Genomic DNA, 15,344 nt, shown 5'->3' with positions numbered 1-15,344 from the left:
AAAATGAAAATGAAGAGGCTGTATTTCAACCTTGCTACTTCTCTTGACCCTACCATCTTCGTCCACTCCCAACTCTTCAGGCTGTATACCCTGTATACCTGTGATCAGACTTCAAAAGCCGTGCAACCATGTTTTCCATAGTCCTCAGAAGCACACTGTGCCATATTAACTCTTACATATAAAGGGAGCCATTATAGAAGAAAAAATTAAAGCCAGTGTCAATACAACACCATCCTGTTTCAACAAAGTATTTAAAACTCACTTCTACTTACTATTAACCAACCACAATTATTGACAGCTAGCATACTATGAAAGGTACTTATCACACTGAAGAAATATTCATCTCCTCGCTGCTATTTACTGCATTCTCATGGTCTTTTCTGTCTAGAGCAAAGTCATCGGGACAGTACTTGCATTCTTTGTTTCAATAACAAAGTCCTATGTTTGTGGACATACCAAAATAGTATCAATCACCAACCACTCACACTTAACTATACAACAATAGCACATTTCTCACTCTGCTGACATGTGAAATAAAAACTAAACAGTGAAAATAGCAGTTTGTAAAGAGAACTCTTCAGTCATGTAGAGGAGTGTTTTGGAGTGTTTTAGCTCATTTAATGAGAAATTCATCCAAAAAACACATTTCAATTTCTATTATATACTAGCAATAATTCTCCACTTGTTAATTTCTTAAAAATATAGTCTATAAAGAATTTAGTTACAAGAAAAGGTCTGAGTTTCTTTTAAGATCCTGTATCTGCCTCCATATATATGCAACTGCTTATGCTTAGGCAGTTCTCTTGCTCAATGGCACTCACCTGCCACTGCAAATGAGAAGAAAAATGACAGCCTCTCGTACTTAAGAAAACATTATTTGGTTACTAGCAACCTGTATGTATGTCACTCATCTTTAGAAGGATGAGAACGGACTGGAGAGCAAAGGCCAATATACATCACTTCTGTTCTCCGGTAAGTTCTGTGATGAATTTATTTCAGTCATCTGTGTATGTGCATGCATTAGAACCTTTTCAGCATTTTCTACAATTGCATTTAGCTCTTTAACCTGCAGCAATCTGGGTACTTGACACTGTAATTAGACTTTTGGTACACTCAGCTGTGCTATGCAAACAGATGACCAGCCGATGAATTCTGACAATTGCAGGACTGACACTATTTCACTGAATTCAAGTGACATGCGAGTTTCTATCTGGTCCATTAAGAACTACTGAAACATTTCAAGCGACTTATCTAGTAACTGTGTCAAAATCGTGATGTTTCATTTTTACCTCAGAACATCTTTCAAGTCTACAATATAAAAACACATGGAATAATTCTGTCTAATTATGACTATCTATTTTAGAGCTAGAAAACAGAATTTTTATTCGGCAAAACTGCAATGAAAAAATAGATACATTCCCTTGCAAAGGAAAACGAGTAACTTCATAAAGCTTTAGAAAGCTATAGTTGTGACTGAGAGAAGTGTGAAGTAGGTGCCTAAATTTCAAAGCTTCTCATATACTCAATGAAAATAAAATTGTAGGTTGGAAACGACCTTTTGGATCATCAAGTCCAGACATCCACTTAACACTAGAAATCTACTGCTAAACCATGCCTCTGCGTGCCACGTCCACGTATCTCCTGAGGCCGCTGGTGCGGCCTCACCTCGAGTACTGTGTGCAGTTCTGGGCACCACAGTATAAAAAGGACATGAAACTGTTGGAGAGTGTCCAGAGGAGGGCTACGAAGATGGTGAAAGGCCTGGAGGGGAAGACGTACGAGGAACGGCTGAGGGCACTGGGCCTGTTCAGCCTGGAGAAGAGGAGGCTGAGGGGAGACCTCATCGCAGTCTACAACTTCCTCGTAAGGGGGTGTCGAGAGGCAGGAGACCTTTTCTCCATTAACACCAGTGACAGGACCCGCGGGAACGGGGTTAAGCTGAGGCAGGGGAAGTTTAGGCTTGACATCAGGAGGGGGTTCTTCACAGAAGAGGGTGGTTGCACACTGGAACAGGCTCCCCAGGGAAGTGGTCACTGCACCGAGCCTGACTGAATTTAAGAAGAGATTGGACTGTGCACTTAGTCACATGGTCTGAACTTTTGGGTAGACCTGTGCTGTGTCAAGAGTTGGACTTGATGATCCTTAAGGGTCCCTTCCAACCCAGGATATTCTATGATTCTATGATCTCAAATATGTCACGGGATGGGGTCTTCACCACCTCCCTGGGCAGTCTGTTCCAAAGCTTACCCACCCATTCCATTAAGAAATTCTGCCCAATATCCAAGTTTAAACCTCCCCGGCGCAACTTGAGGCCATTGGCTCACATCCTACTCACTTGCCACCTGAGAAAAGAGAGGACACCCTCCTTGGTGCAACCTCCTTTCAGATAATTGTGGACAGAGATCAGGTCTCCACTCAACCTCCTCTTCTCCAGACTAGACAACTGCAGTTCCTTCAGTCTCTCCTCATAACTCTTAATAACATAGTTAATCTGATTTAGTGGATTTCAGAGAATCCACTGTTTTAGATGAATAAGAAAAAGATAGTCTTTTTACATTTTATGACTGCATATTGTACACTTGCAGGGTGTACACTTAAAGGGTCAGATCAGATAGTATACATCTAAAAGTATTAAGACTATTTTAGTAATGTTTTTTTTATTTTTTTATTTTTTTTAAAGAAAGCCATTACATTTCCATGCAAGAGGCAAGATTTAGGATATGAATGTAAGCAATTTACCATACTTATAGCTTTGTTCTACATTTCAGTCATTCAGTGTGTGTTTTTAGTGCTACATTTTAGATGCTCATTGAAGCTGACCATGATGACCTCCATGTTCCTTCGAACCTATATCAGCCTCTAACATTAGTAGCTACTTCCTTAGAAATGAGATCTGCAACAGTTGTGCGAATTTGTTCTTTCAGCTTTTTTTGTGATATACAGCAATTAACAGTTACTAATACATCTATTTTTCGAGTGTTACAAATTAAAAAAATTAGTAGAAAATACTAAACCTGTTTAGATGCGTTATCACATATTTGAAGACATCGTAGTTAACTGGGTGGAACTTCTTCACAATTTCCTTTAATTCATGCAGTCGTTCTGTCCTATCCAGGATTTCTATAGAAACAAATGACATTTTCTCATACATTTAGAAAGAAATTCTGAATAGCGTTGCTTTTTCCTACTTTTTCCAATTGCATTGGAAAACAGTAAGACCACCTATATCACATATTCTAAGCTAGTGCATGTTTTGACTGAAGTTTAACTAATCAAGAAAAAAATAAAACCTAACCAGAAATATAGTAAATAAGGGATTTGCCTGAAAAGTACAGCAAAAACATCAAAAATAAGTGTTTAGAGATGTTATACAAAAATATAAAATTTCTAAGGGAATATACTTAAATCAAGTCCAGGCCCTTACACTAATATTTTCATATTTTGAACAAAAAGCATTAAGAATACTTGATATCACAGCTGTATGCTGCAAAAATGAATAGCACTGCTTTTCTAAAACAGCTTGCTGGCACCCAGAAATGATCCCAAGAGAGACGTTCCCTCTTTAAGGAAAGGGAACAATTTAGTCATATTTTCACTTAAAACTTTTAAAGCATTTGTAAACATGGATAACCATTTCATCTTAGAGTTCAAGAAGAATTTTAAAAAAAAAATCTCAGATTTACCATAATATTCCATACACATGTCAGATTTCTACAGACTTCTTTGAATGGAAGCCATGATGAATTGAGGGGCGTTTCCCCCATGTACACACCTGCTTAACAACTACATACCTAACTACATTAGATTTCCAAGAGTTTTCATCATATGCAGAACGAATACAGAATTAAAAAAAAAGGAAATTCTTCCAATTAAATTTCCTAGGTAAACTAGAAATAATAGGCCACAACTTATTTAGAAAAATCTAATGTAACAAGTTTACTTCATCATATAGTCCAATTACTTTGAAAGAATGTTAACAAGAAGTGGGTACATCTAAGCAATTAAAAAATCAAGATAAAAATCAATGCAGGTAACCCTTTCAAGTACAATGTACTAAAAATTGCAATAAGGACAATCAATTTGTAAAAATAAACTCAAAACAAGATTATTACTTACTTGACGTTTCTAACAACTCCTGATGTAAAGAGTAAGGAATTAATGGATCTGGCAAATCTGCAAAAAAGGCTTTAAGAGCCCCAGCCACAGCATTGACCGTCACTTCCATAGACTCTAGACTGATATCATGATCTGTAAGACAAAATTAAACAGCACTGTAAGTAAAACCTACAGCTATCCTTTGTGGCATTTTATGAAAGCAAGAACTTATCGAAAATGCTGGAAATGAACATGTTGCCAAATATTTGTCAAAAACACACGACAAGATGAATCAGTGGGTAAGATACCATCACTTTGACGCACATGAAATCAAATTTAACAAGTCTGACAGTATTAAGAAGGCAAATCAGAAAATAAAGTTGTCTAACTCCGTGTGGATCTAAATGCACTTTTATTTGACATTAACTATTTTCTGATAATTCATTTTGCCCAAGAATGAGTTTTAAAATCTATTTCCCCAGATTTTGCTAAAAACTGGCACAATTTGCAGAGTTCATGTAGACACACGAACAAGATCACAAAGCCTTTTAAGCAAGGACAATAAAACATGCTTTTCAAAAGTCCACTCCACCTGAAACATCATTTAACATCTAGCATTATATTCAGATTATCTGAAATAGCACAAAATTAGGCATTAAAGAAAATGTATATTTATTCTCCTTATCATCTAGGAGGAATTTTTTCATCTATTTCACACAGATTCAATTTCATGACTAATATCCAAGAGGACTCTTAAAATATGTATTTTTTTTTTTGAAGGATCAACTTTGATCATAAATTAAATTAAAAAGCAGAAAGAAAAAATAATGCTGACCCTTCTCAATACACCCAGATGAACAGCATTATTCACTGATCATATTCCAGTACATTCCAGCATGAGGAAGGTGGTATTACAAATTCATTATCAAGATTTAACTGTTAATCCATATTATTCAGAGGGCTTTCAATAAAATAATTATCAAAAAGTTTTACATTCGGGGGACGTGTGGGAAGGAAGTCAATGCTTTAATGCCTAGGACTGGTGAGCACTTCAGACTGCAGTTAAACTCATTTATACAACTAGAATAGCACCTAGAAATTCCACAAGCAGCACTTACAATCTTGTAGCCAGTTAAAACTGATTTTATCTCATCCTTAGTTTACACACAGCTTCAGTAATTACAACTTGAACTGTATCAGTACAACCTACTAGAGCATTAAGCATTCAGTACTAGAGAAAGCAGATTGAACATGTAACTCATTTACAGTGACTGCACTATCTTATAAATCCATGGTGAATTCAAGTTGTTTTGGCTTTAAATAATAAAATTGGGCATTACCTTGATCAAACTGTTTCTGAATGTTGTCTTGATCTGTTTTATTACCACTGACACGGTACAGGCCTTCAGTACACAATCCTTAGAAGGAGGGAAAAAACACATATAAAACAAGGTTATGTACTACAGAGCAAAACAGAGCCAATCATAATTATTTATTCAGAAGCCATAGGTAGGAACATAAATCCAAGTGCCTAAAAAGTTACATGGTAGTACTATATCACTGTAATTGTTATCAAAACAGGAAAATATTCTGTTTTGATTACACTACTCCATTTAGTGTAAGTCAGGAGGGGAGCAAAGTGTTAGGAAGCAGAGGTTCTCCAGGCTGCTCATTATTACCTTGCCTTAGTATGTGTTACTGAGTTACCATATTTCTAGCTGCCACCCTAGGTAAATAACATTACAATACAGATCCACACCTTCATTATGAACACACAAACACAGACACACTCACAATCGCTCGCTCCACCCCCATTGATTATGCATCCTATCACATCGCTATCTGTTTTGCCCACAGCTACTCGCTAAACGGAAGCATCCAGCCTGCTAATCACAGCCACCCGTAATCTTTTTCTTTGGCGATTTGGAAATCATTAAGGACAACAACCAGTTCATAGTCCACAGTTCTCCATCTTTACAGGTACAAAATTACCTATATGCTACATCTCCATAGCACTACATGCTTTTATTTAAAAAAAAAAAAAAAAAAAAAAAAAAAAAAAAAAAAAAAAAGTTTTAGAGCTCTATAAAAGTTTCTTGGCTCTTTACCATCACAGCCCAGTAACTGAATGCATTTTCTACCATCAAGTCAATACAGCAACTCCTCAGTCATACCTCAGTCTCAGAGCATGTTGATTACCAGCAAACACAAGAAATCCTGCTCACACGCTGCAAGTACAGAATACACGTAACTACTTCATACAGCTGGGAAAGTTGCCTTAATTCATTTGGCAATTATAACTCTTACAACTCCGTTTCTCCCTCTTAATGCCTCACACACATTTCTTTACTGGCCCCATCAAGACTACCTTTGTAACTTTTGAGTATTTCTTCTTCAAAAAACCTTCCATTTAGCTTTCCAAATCCATATTGCTAAGAATCTTTTCTTGTAAGTATTTACCAAAACTGTCCTTTCAAAAAAAACAAATCACTATATGCTGCTTTCCTTAAAAAGCAGCAGGAGATAAAAATTGGTGGCACAGGGCAAAATCTGGGATTCAATGATTCCCACAGCTGGAGGGGTTTCAAACCTGCCTTCAAAAATGCACCCCAAATGCTGTCACACAGAAATATTTTGTATTCCTCTTGCTGAAGTTGTAAATAAAGGAATAAAAAAAAAAAAAATCACTGGTAGGTAAGAACAAGCTAGGATCGTTTAGTACAGGAGAACTCTCAGTTAGATCCCCCACAGCCCCAGGGTACTCTGTGCTTTATCCAACTACCATTCCATTTCTTTCTGCACAAAGGGAGATGAATCTGCTGCAACAGCATTTTCTGTAAAGTCTGATTCAGTTGCTGTTTAGTAAGAGAGCTTAAACCTTGAATATTTGGACTCGGCTGCTGTGGAGACAGAGATGCTCTGTGGTAGTATCTGGTGTTTGTTTTTTTTTTTTTTTTTCCCCTATTTCACCACACAATAGACACCTCTTTGCTCAGACCACTACAGCTCTGAAATACCATAAAAGCTAACACAGCACTTCTGAAAATTTTCAGGAGATGCCTACTAACTTTAGGCATCTTCTTCCAAGAACAGCAGCTAAGTGCTGCAATTCTGGATTACGCTCACTAAATTTGTCTCTTACATTCCTCATACAAAAATAATTTTTCCTGCTTTTATATTCTAGAAAATAACACCTCATGAAACAGTTGATGAGCTGTTCTTTTAAGGCACACACAGAAAAAAGTTTAATCTGTTTGTGTACATACATGAACTTTGAAGTTCGATGATGTAGTTTAAGTAATGTTTCAAGTTTATATTTTTTGTTGGGTTTGCTGTTGTTTTATTACCCAACCAGGTCTCTGTAATGTTTGTTACATCAAGATCTTCAAGTATAACATTGCAGTTTACCCATCTAAACTTGACAGCTCATGACCACATTAACCTCAGGAACAAGGCAGACCAAGGCCTGCCCAGCACAATATCCCATTTCCACACCAGCACGCAGGACATACTTGAGGGGAAGAGGTAGGAGCAGCAGGAGAAGAAATGATTAAGTTTTCTGTGGTACATCCTCCCATCTTCCTACGAATGCTTTTGCATAAGGACTTGCAATCGCCATTTGAGTATTTATCCTCCTCTAATCCCTTTAAGTCATTTATTGTGGTCCTTACAACAACTCATGGCAGAGAGCTCTTTTAGAATTCAGTAAGTTACAGCATGAAAACATACTGGTTTTATGCTCAGTATCTGAAGTTTTCCTAAAGCTTTTTTGTTGTGTTAACAAGCAGTGAGCTCTCTACTCTGTCAGCACTACATTTTTTTTGTTTTGTTTTTTATTTTGTAATTTCCCTTCCTCAGAAATTTTCTAAGCTGATCAGTTTAGTCGTTCTTACACCAAAAGCCACCATTACTGTCCTGTGCAGTATCTTTTCCAAATTCTTTTCTACTCTAAAGCAGATTGATCCAAACTGTAAGCCCTATTGAAGCTGCGTGCGTAACGTGGAATTACACTATAGGATCGTTTTTCGCCATACGTTCTCTTTAATTCTTTCAGTTCTTTTTGCTTGTTTGACACCACGTATTGAGAGTAGATGTTTTCAGACAGCTTCTCTGATGATTTTAAAGCCTTCTGCGGAGTGACAACAGCTATACTAATATTTAGCCTGACTAAGAGTCACACAGTAGCTGCCAACTTGGCATCTGCAGCCAGGTTCTCACTCTCATTGTACTGCCTCCGTTTTGAACGCGTGCCATCTCATCACAGCATGCCTGTTTCTCCCCAGTCTAATTCCTTCCCCTACAGTGACCAACTGAATTTTTCAGGAGTCATTTGCTACTACAGCAGCCAAGATGATCATTCTCAGAGTTACCTCTGTAAATTTTGTGATCTCTACCAGTCCATAATTTTACTCCACAGATTGACCCAATGTACCACTTCTCAACCACTATGCCACCCAGACTACGCAGGACTCAAGGAACCTCCACCTGACAGAGCCAGACCGGTAATTTTGATGTACACCAAGAAAGTAGGTACCTACAGAGCAAAGAATGCAAATTCTTTTCAAGAAAAGCCTGACACTAAATTAAATGATATAAATACATTTAAAATGTTCTTAATCTGTGCACAGAAACACTGGCATTTAAAGAATCACAACTTTCAATTCACACACTCAAAAACAGCACCAGAAACGTTTGACTGATTTTTACAATAATATATAAATTACTGAAATGTTCAATAAAAAGGAATCGGTATGAAGAAAATAAGCAGTACTTTCAGGAAGACTCAAAAATTGGAAGTTCTCATCCAATGCTGAATTAACAGTTTTATAATCTTCATTAACCAACTATTAAACAAGCTCTCAACCAGTTTATGAACTACTACTCCATCTCATACTTCACGGCCAGTTCATTTACAAAACAAAAAACAACTTCAATTAAAATGACATGATAAAAAGCAATTCACTTTTTCTGTGCTTGCCAAAGCAAACAGGCATATTCTTTACTTCATTAAAAATGGGCCAGATCTGAAGATACCGTAATTTTGTTTGGTCACTGGGCACGGAGGAAGGTAGGGGAATAAGAGCAGCAGCTAACCAGAAGTACTGACATCGTGGTCTTGTCTGCATTGTTTAGGAATTCTTTACATAATTCCCATGATGTTTCCTTTGAAGAGATACCTTAATTAGCAATACAGCTCAAGTGCACAACATGTGTTTATGAATATTTCAAAACATATTTGTTTACAGCTTTTAATGATTCTCACACACTAATAAATTAACACGTGTGCTCCTCCCTCCATCCGTCTGGTAGTCAGTCTTCCTTCAGAAGAAACAACTGATGCCTGTTTTCCCCTCCTCTTGCGTTTCGGCAGAATTTCCTCCCTGCTGATTAATTCCAAAGTTGCGATGCCCAAATTGAAGTCATCACAGAACTGCTCTGGCTGGAAGGCACCTCAGGAGGTCATTACTCCAACCTCCTGCTCAAACAAGGGTCAGTGCTGAATTCAGATTAAGCTGTGTAGGTCTTTGTCTAATCTGATCTTGAATACCTCCAAGAACAGAGCGCCCACCAACATTTGGAGTAACATGTACCAGTGTTTAAATAAGCCTCAGAATAAGATTTTTCTCCCCTCCAGTATGAACCTCCTATTTTAATGATTATTGTTTCTAGTTCTCCTGCCATGCACATCAGTGTTTAGCTTGGCTCCATCACCTCAGCTATCTCCTCACAGGTATGAGAGAGCTACTTTCCTTAGCCTTTCTCCCTCCAAACTGTGCCAATCCAGTTCTCATTACCTTTCCTCATAGGTCATGAGCTCCAGACCCTGACCCTCTTTCTGCTAGACTCTCTCAAGTTTGTCTACATCTTTCTTGTAGTATTTCAGATGAATTTTAATAAGTCCTGAGAAAAGAAGCACAATTACTTCAAGTTACTGCCTACCCTTCTGTTGGGTCAGTCCATTACATCCTCAGCCGTCTTTGTTAGCAGGATGCACTACTGACTCATGCTTGGTCTGTCTATCACCAGAACCCCCCAGATCCTGTCCAGCTGCACTTACCAGTTGTATAAAGTCAAGCATTGAATTTATTAAATGGCAAACTGTGCTAGTATTCATAATATTAATTTGATGCCTCCTTACTTGGTAAACAGACTTGAAATGTCATTTGTATCAAGCTTTTCACCTATTGTTTAAAGATGGACGCCAACAAAAAATCCAAAAAGCAAATTATAGCAATATTTAAATATTTTAAAAGCTCATATATTAATATGAGTAGTTAGCATGAATAGGTTTTGCCAAAATTACTAGAAGTCTGGGAAAGCTAAAAATAATCAACAACTGTAGGTGTTTGGTAACAGATAAACAGAACTTGAAAATAAATTGGCAGCATATAAAACAGCATAAAAATGTCACTACGTTAACTACATCAAAATACTCTATGAACTTGCAATAAACACTTTTTACACTTAAAGTTTAGAACAGAATTAACATTCAATAGGTATCTTTACCTTGTTTTGCAATTAGAAAATTCAATCATACCAACGAGACAGAAAAAATTACTTTTGTTGAAAATAAGGATTTAATTAGCCTTCAGAAACCTGTTTTCCTCTCTTTCAAACCAAATTGACTACTTCTGAGTCTGGGTAGCTATGCAAAATTCATGTAATACTAGAGAACTCTGAAAAAATACACTTCTTACTCTTCACATGGCAATTCTTAAAGAGAAATGCACAATCACAGAATTCATGCTATTAATATAGTTAACGTACAGTTGAGCTTCAAAAATTATCTGATCTCTGCTGCCTATACAAAGAAAAAACACGATGTATTAAAAAACGTGATAGTCTACATAGTTGTAGAGAAGCAGCTCTAGTTTTGAGGCTAGCTCTGCTTCCCTGCTGTGAGTATTTCCATAAATCTGGTTTGCAGAACACTACTACATATTTTAAGTGATGTACCAAAATGACCTTCTATTCATTCCATCAGGAGAAAGCAACAAACGCACCACAAAAACTGTATCCTCAAACCTCCTTTTAGAAGCCTGCAGCTGAAAATAACTACTAATGTCAAAAACTCAATTTCAGCAGCTGCCCTTAAAAGCAAGTTACATAGTGATTTAAGGTGACAGAGGTAAAAGCATACAAACACCAGCAGGTTATGCACTACACAATACCACCAGTGATTATAAAAGTACTTACATAGTCTGTAAAAGGTTACAGGTAAGACTATAATATCTGTACCAGAAAAGTAAGTTTTCCTGAACATGTATCTTTGTACCAAGATGTTTAGTGGAAAGGTTGATAATTCACCATTATCCAGTTACTTACCTGAGAGGTAAAATTATTTTCAATCATCTCATTCAATGAATCAACAAGAGCGAGCTCTGACAACCAACCAAAGATTACTCATCCTGCTATAATTATAATGAATTCAAAAATGAAAGGCTTGGATAGAGGGAACATTTGCCTATAATCATGGACAACATATGAATACTCACATAGAGTTTGTTTATATTATTTATGCACATTTTCCTTATTCTTTACCCCCAAATATCAGTATTATTAAATTTAAGATAATCTTACATGATATCGTAATTTTTTAAATCAATAGGTGCTGACAAAGCAAAATATTATGGGCTATCCCTGCTTTGTGGTATTACCAACAACAGTACACACTGCTGCCAAACTGGGGGTTCTGATACGTACTTATTACTTACAAGGTTTAGATCTGCTCAAGCATTGAACACTTTACTCCCTCAGTTTCTACCTTTAGTGCTATCAAGGAAAGTTTCCAAAGAAATTTTGAAATCTTTGAAAAGCAGAAATTATTTGACTCCATAGAGCAAAATCAATCTAGAATACAAAATTGATGGAAAATATCAACCAAAACAGGAACACACAGAAAGTACCTTCATGCATTCGTATCTACACATGTATACCTGAAAGTAAGCGATTCTAAGCAGATCTAGCTTTACCCTGACAGGATTCCTATGGCACCTTCCGACAAAAAACTTTTTGAGTTAGAAAAGGGTAGAATTTTCACCTCCTGGATTTACTTCCATTTGTCCAAATTATTCCTCTTCCACTGATAAACACTCATGTTTTTCAATGTGAGGATATTCCAAAGCACCACGATAAAACAGAAAAATCCATTGGCATTTTCTACATGCTGTCAATTCTTTACAGTTTAAGTTGAGTAAGAATCTTCAAGAACAGTTTCTGATCTTATCTGAGGATCCAAAGCAAAACAGGGAAAACTGCATTTTACACTAGGTACATTTTAGCCTCAGTCATAATTCTGAAAAGTGGGTCTAAAGCACCATCTTCTATAATTTCATGAGGCACGGAGAGGAAACATGAAAATTTTAGATTAGCCCTTCAATTTAAAGTTAGCTGTATCTTCTTAAAAAAAAAAAAAATAATTCAGCCACAATGCAAATTACATGTGATAATATAAAGGGAAGGAGCCGAACTCCATGAACTTCTATGATTCTAAGTACCTTAAAGGGAAGCTAAACAAATCTATCCTCCATAAAACAAATATACTGATTAGCTTCATTCAAGCAGAGTTGGAGAAGACTACAGATCTTGATTAAAAAGAAAGATGATGATAGTAAACACGGGTATGTCTGATGAGTCAGTCAGTACTAACATCAGGCTGACTTGCTAAGAGAAAGCTGAAGCACTGGAGGACTCCCCAGGGGCAAGCAGCTGATATGATAGCTTTATCAAACAGAGCTGGTACTGTTCTGGACTCCAGGCTGCAGCTAATAGATCTTGACTTGCCTTCTGCAAACTGATCATCTCCAAAACCGTTTTCATGGGATTTTCTACAAGATAGTACCAAAGTTGATGATGGGAGTCTATTTCAGCAGAAGACTGAAGGCAAGGCAAGTGAAAATTTAGTTTCCCTTGTAGCACGCTTCTCTTGAAGAAGGCAAAAATAGGTTCTATCAGAGGAGGAGGCTGCATGAAAACTAGAACACATGGTTTGAATCTCATCAGATATCTACAGAATATTAACCTAATATAAAAATAACACACATCAGCAGTAAGACTCCCACACCCAAGTAAGGGAGCTGTAAAGAACAACCAAAACTCCTTATACAGAATCCAAACTAGGAGAAGAAAAAACTAATTCAGATCAAAAGTAGAGGCTTTGTTCCATCTTTTCCAAATGATTAACAGAAACAGCAGGACAACAGTCTTCACAGTCACACACAAAGCACACAGATGGCTCAAGGTTTGTGCTGCTTACACATACGGCCAGAATTAAAATCCTCCAGTTTTCAGTACCTGCACAGCAGCAGATCAGGAGAACCAGCATACAAGCAATACCTCCCCAGCCACCACCTTATGAGGAGCCCTACACATTCTGAAGCCACCAGCAGCTTATCTAAACACCTTATCTTTCAAAGACATGTCATTAGAGGAGACAAAAAGTGTTAGATCTACTGGATGCTTCAGTTATCTGATGATTATGGTGAAAAACGATGACTATTCATGTTTACTCTCCATTATATCTCTCTCTCACTCCACAAGCTGGTAAAAATGATCCGTTCAGAGAAATATTAGATTTTCTCTTAAAGGTCTCCCACAAAGTCAACAGATAACAGACAACAATACTTCCAAGAAAAAGGAACTTTCTTTAGATCCAGATGTATAATTTTGGGGTTTGAAAGTGTTCTTACAAAGTTACACGTGCTCAAATTTAAGATACTACTTATGGATTCTAAAGGCTTTTTTTTTTTTTACAAGTTATTTTTTCTACCAAGACACTACTGGCAAAACGTCTGTTCTAAATAGCTGTATATAGTAGGTGTATGTAGCCATTTTTAAAGAACATAAATTCAGACCATGACTCGCACTTTATTTTTGCTGCATACAACAGCAAGCAAATTAGAGTGGTACAGATCATCTATTATATATCACTCCTCTTTCTCCTTCCCCATTCTTTTTCCAGGTGAGGAGGAGAAAGTAAGAGGGATGAAAATACCGCTCTTACCTGCAGGCAAAGAATCAATAGGAGGTAAAGGTTAAAGACAGATACACTTACATCTTTGACTCCCAAAAGGTCACTGCCTGAGGTTTCACCTAATTTTTATTATTATTATTGTAATAATGCACTACAGAAGTTGACAGAAACAGCCATCAGGCTTACTGCCTGTAGTAAACCTTTTGGAAATGCTTACTGTTCTCATACATGGCAATAAAATTGAATTTCAGAAAGGAAATTCTTCAGTTTTATTCTTGCTAAAAGTTACTGTCATCTTACAGCTAAAATTGTATTACAGAACGAAGGAAACGTTGACAACAGGTACTGTTTCACTCTGCTCTCAACAATATCCAACAGCAGGCATCCAAGGGATGTTCCTGCTTGTGTTTCACCACCAATTATTCAACCTTATGCCTTCACTTGCTTCAAATGTAGCCAATTAGCATTTATGAAACTTCAGAGCAAGCAAGAGCTTCTCACAAAGTGAAAATGAGTGCTCTCCACTTTTAAAAACAGAACAGAAAAAACAAAGCCTAACCAGAGATAACACCCAAGCTTCAGAAAAAAATTCCTTCTCCAAAATGTAATCTTATGTTGGACCAGTTAATATCATTTTATTCGCCTCATGGCCCCCCAGCAAAGAGGCTGAAAGCAAGAGGGCTCAAACACATGACCAGGAAGGCACTTAAAAAGATGAAAAAAAGCTGAAATTTCACCTTAGTGCAAAGACACATTAAAATTGTACAATAAGCTGGAAATTTGGAAATTAAATAAATTGCTTAGTATTGTTAATGCAGAAATACATAGATTTAGAAAGTAAAGCTTTCTTCGTAACAAATTAAAATGCAAGTACAGGTTAACCCGCAAAATAAATAAGTGAGTTGACTTAACAAACCATATCAAGTATCTATTTTCTGCAACTGGTAGAAGTAGATTTCAGAGCTTTCCAGCGTGTTACATAACATACTGTGGCAAAAGTGAGACATGCAGAATGGAACGCTGCTAGGTTAAAAGTCATTGGGTATTACAAACTGAAGTCTTTTTTTTTTTTTTTAAATTACAGGAAACATTAAACTTCAAATGTTTCTCAATAACCTGTGAAATACTTGTGCAAATAAATAAGACAAAACAAGTATTAAGCATATAATTTAGAGAACAGACTATTTTTAAAACTTACTTTACCCACAATGAAGTTATTTATTTCTGGAATAGGATTCTAAAAGTGCTTTAAAACAGAAGTGAGAGGCATTGCTCG

At 36.8% G+C, this 15,344-nt stretch overlaps 1 protein-coding gene across 3 annotated transcripts in view; it reads right to left on the bottom strand.

Annotated features, from left to right (window-relative positions):
- The window catches only part of ARHGAP5 (Rho GTPase activating protein 5), a 44,268-nt gene that overhangs the window by 5,269 nt on the left and 23,655 nt on the right, over positions 1 to 15,344 (bottom strand). For all 3 annotated transcript variants that reach the window (XM_068684438.1, XM_068684440.1, XM_068684439.1), the window contains 3 exons: positions 5,436 to 5,513; positions 4,117 to 4,248; positions 3,015 to 3,120 (listed from right to left, as the gene is read on the bottom strand). In XM_068684438.1, coding sequence (XP_068540539.1) covers positions 3,015 to 3,120; positions 4,117 to 4,248; positions 5,436 to 5,513 — 316 coding nt within the window. The remainder of the gene's footprint in view (positions 1 to 3,014; positions 3,121 to 4,116; positions 4,249 to 5,435; positions 5,514 to 15,344) is intronic.

Source organism: Anas acuta, chromosome 5 (assembly GCF_963932015.1).
Source record: "Anas acuta chromosome 5, bAnaAcu1.1, whole genome shotgun sequence".
NCBI classification, from domain to species: Eukaryota; Metazoa; Chordata; class Aves; order Anseriformes; family Anatidae; genus Anas; species Anas acuta.
The sequence above is the reverse complement of the archived record's forward strand: the minus strand, read 5'-3'. Positions and strand labels throughout refer to the sequence as shown.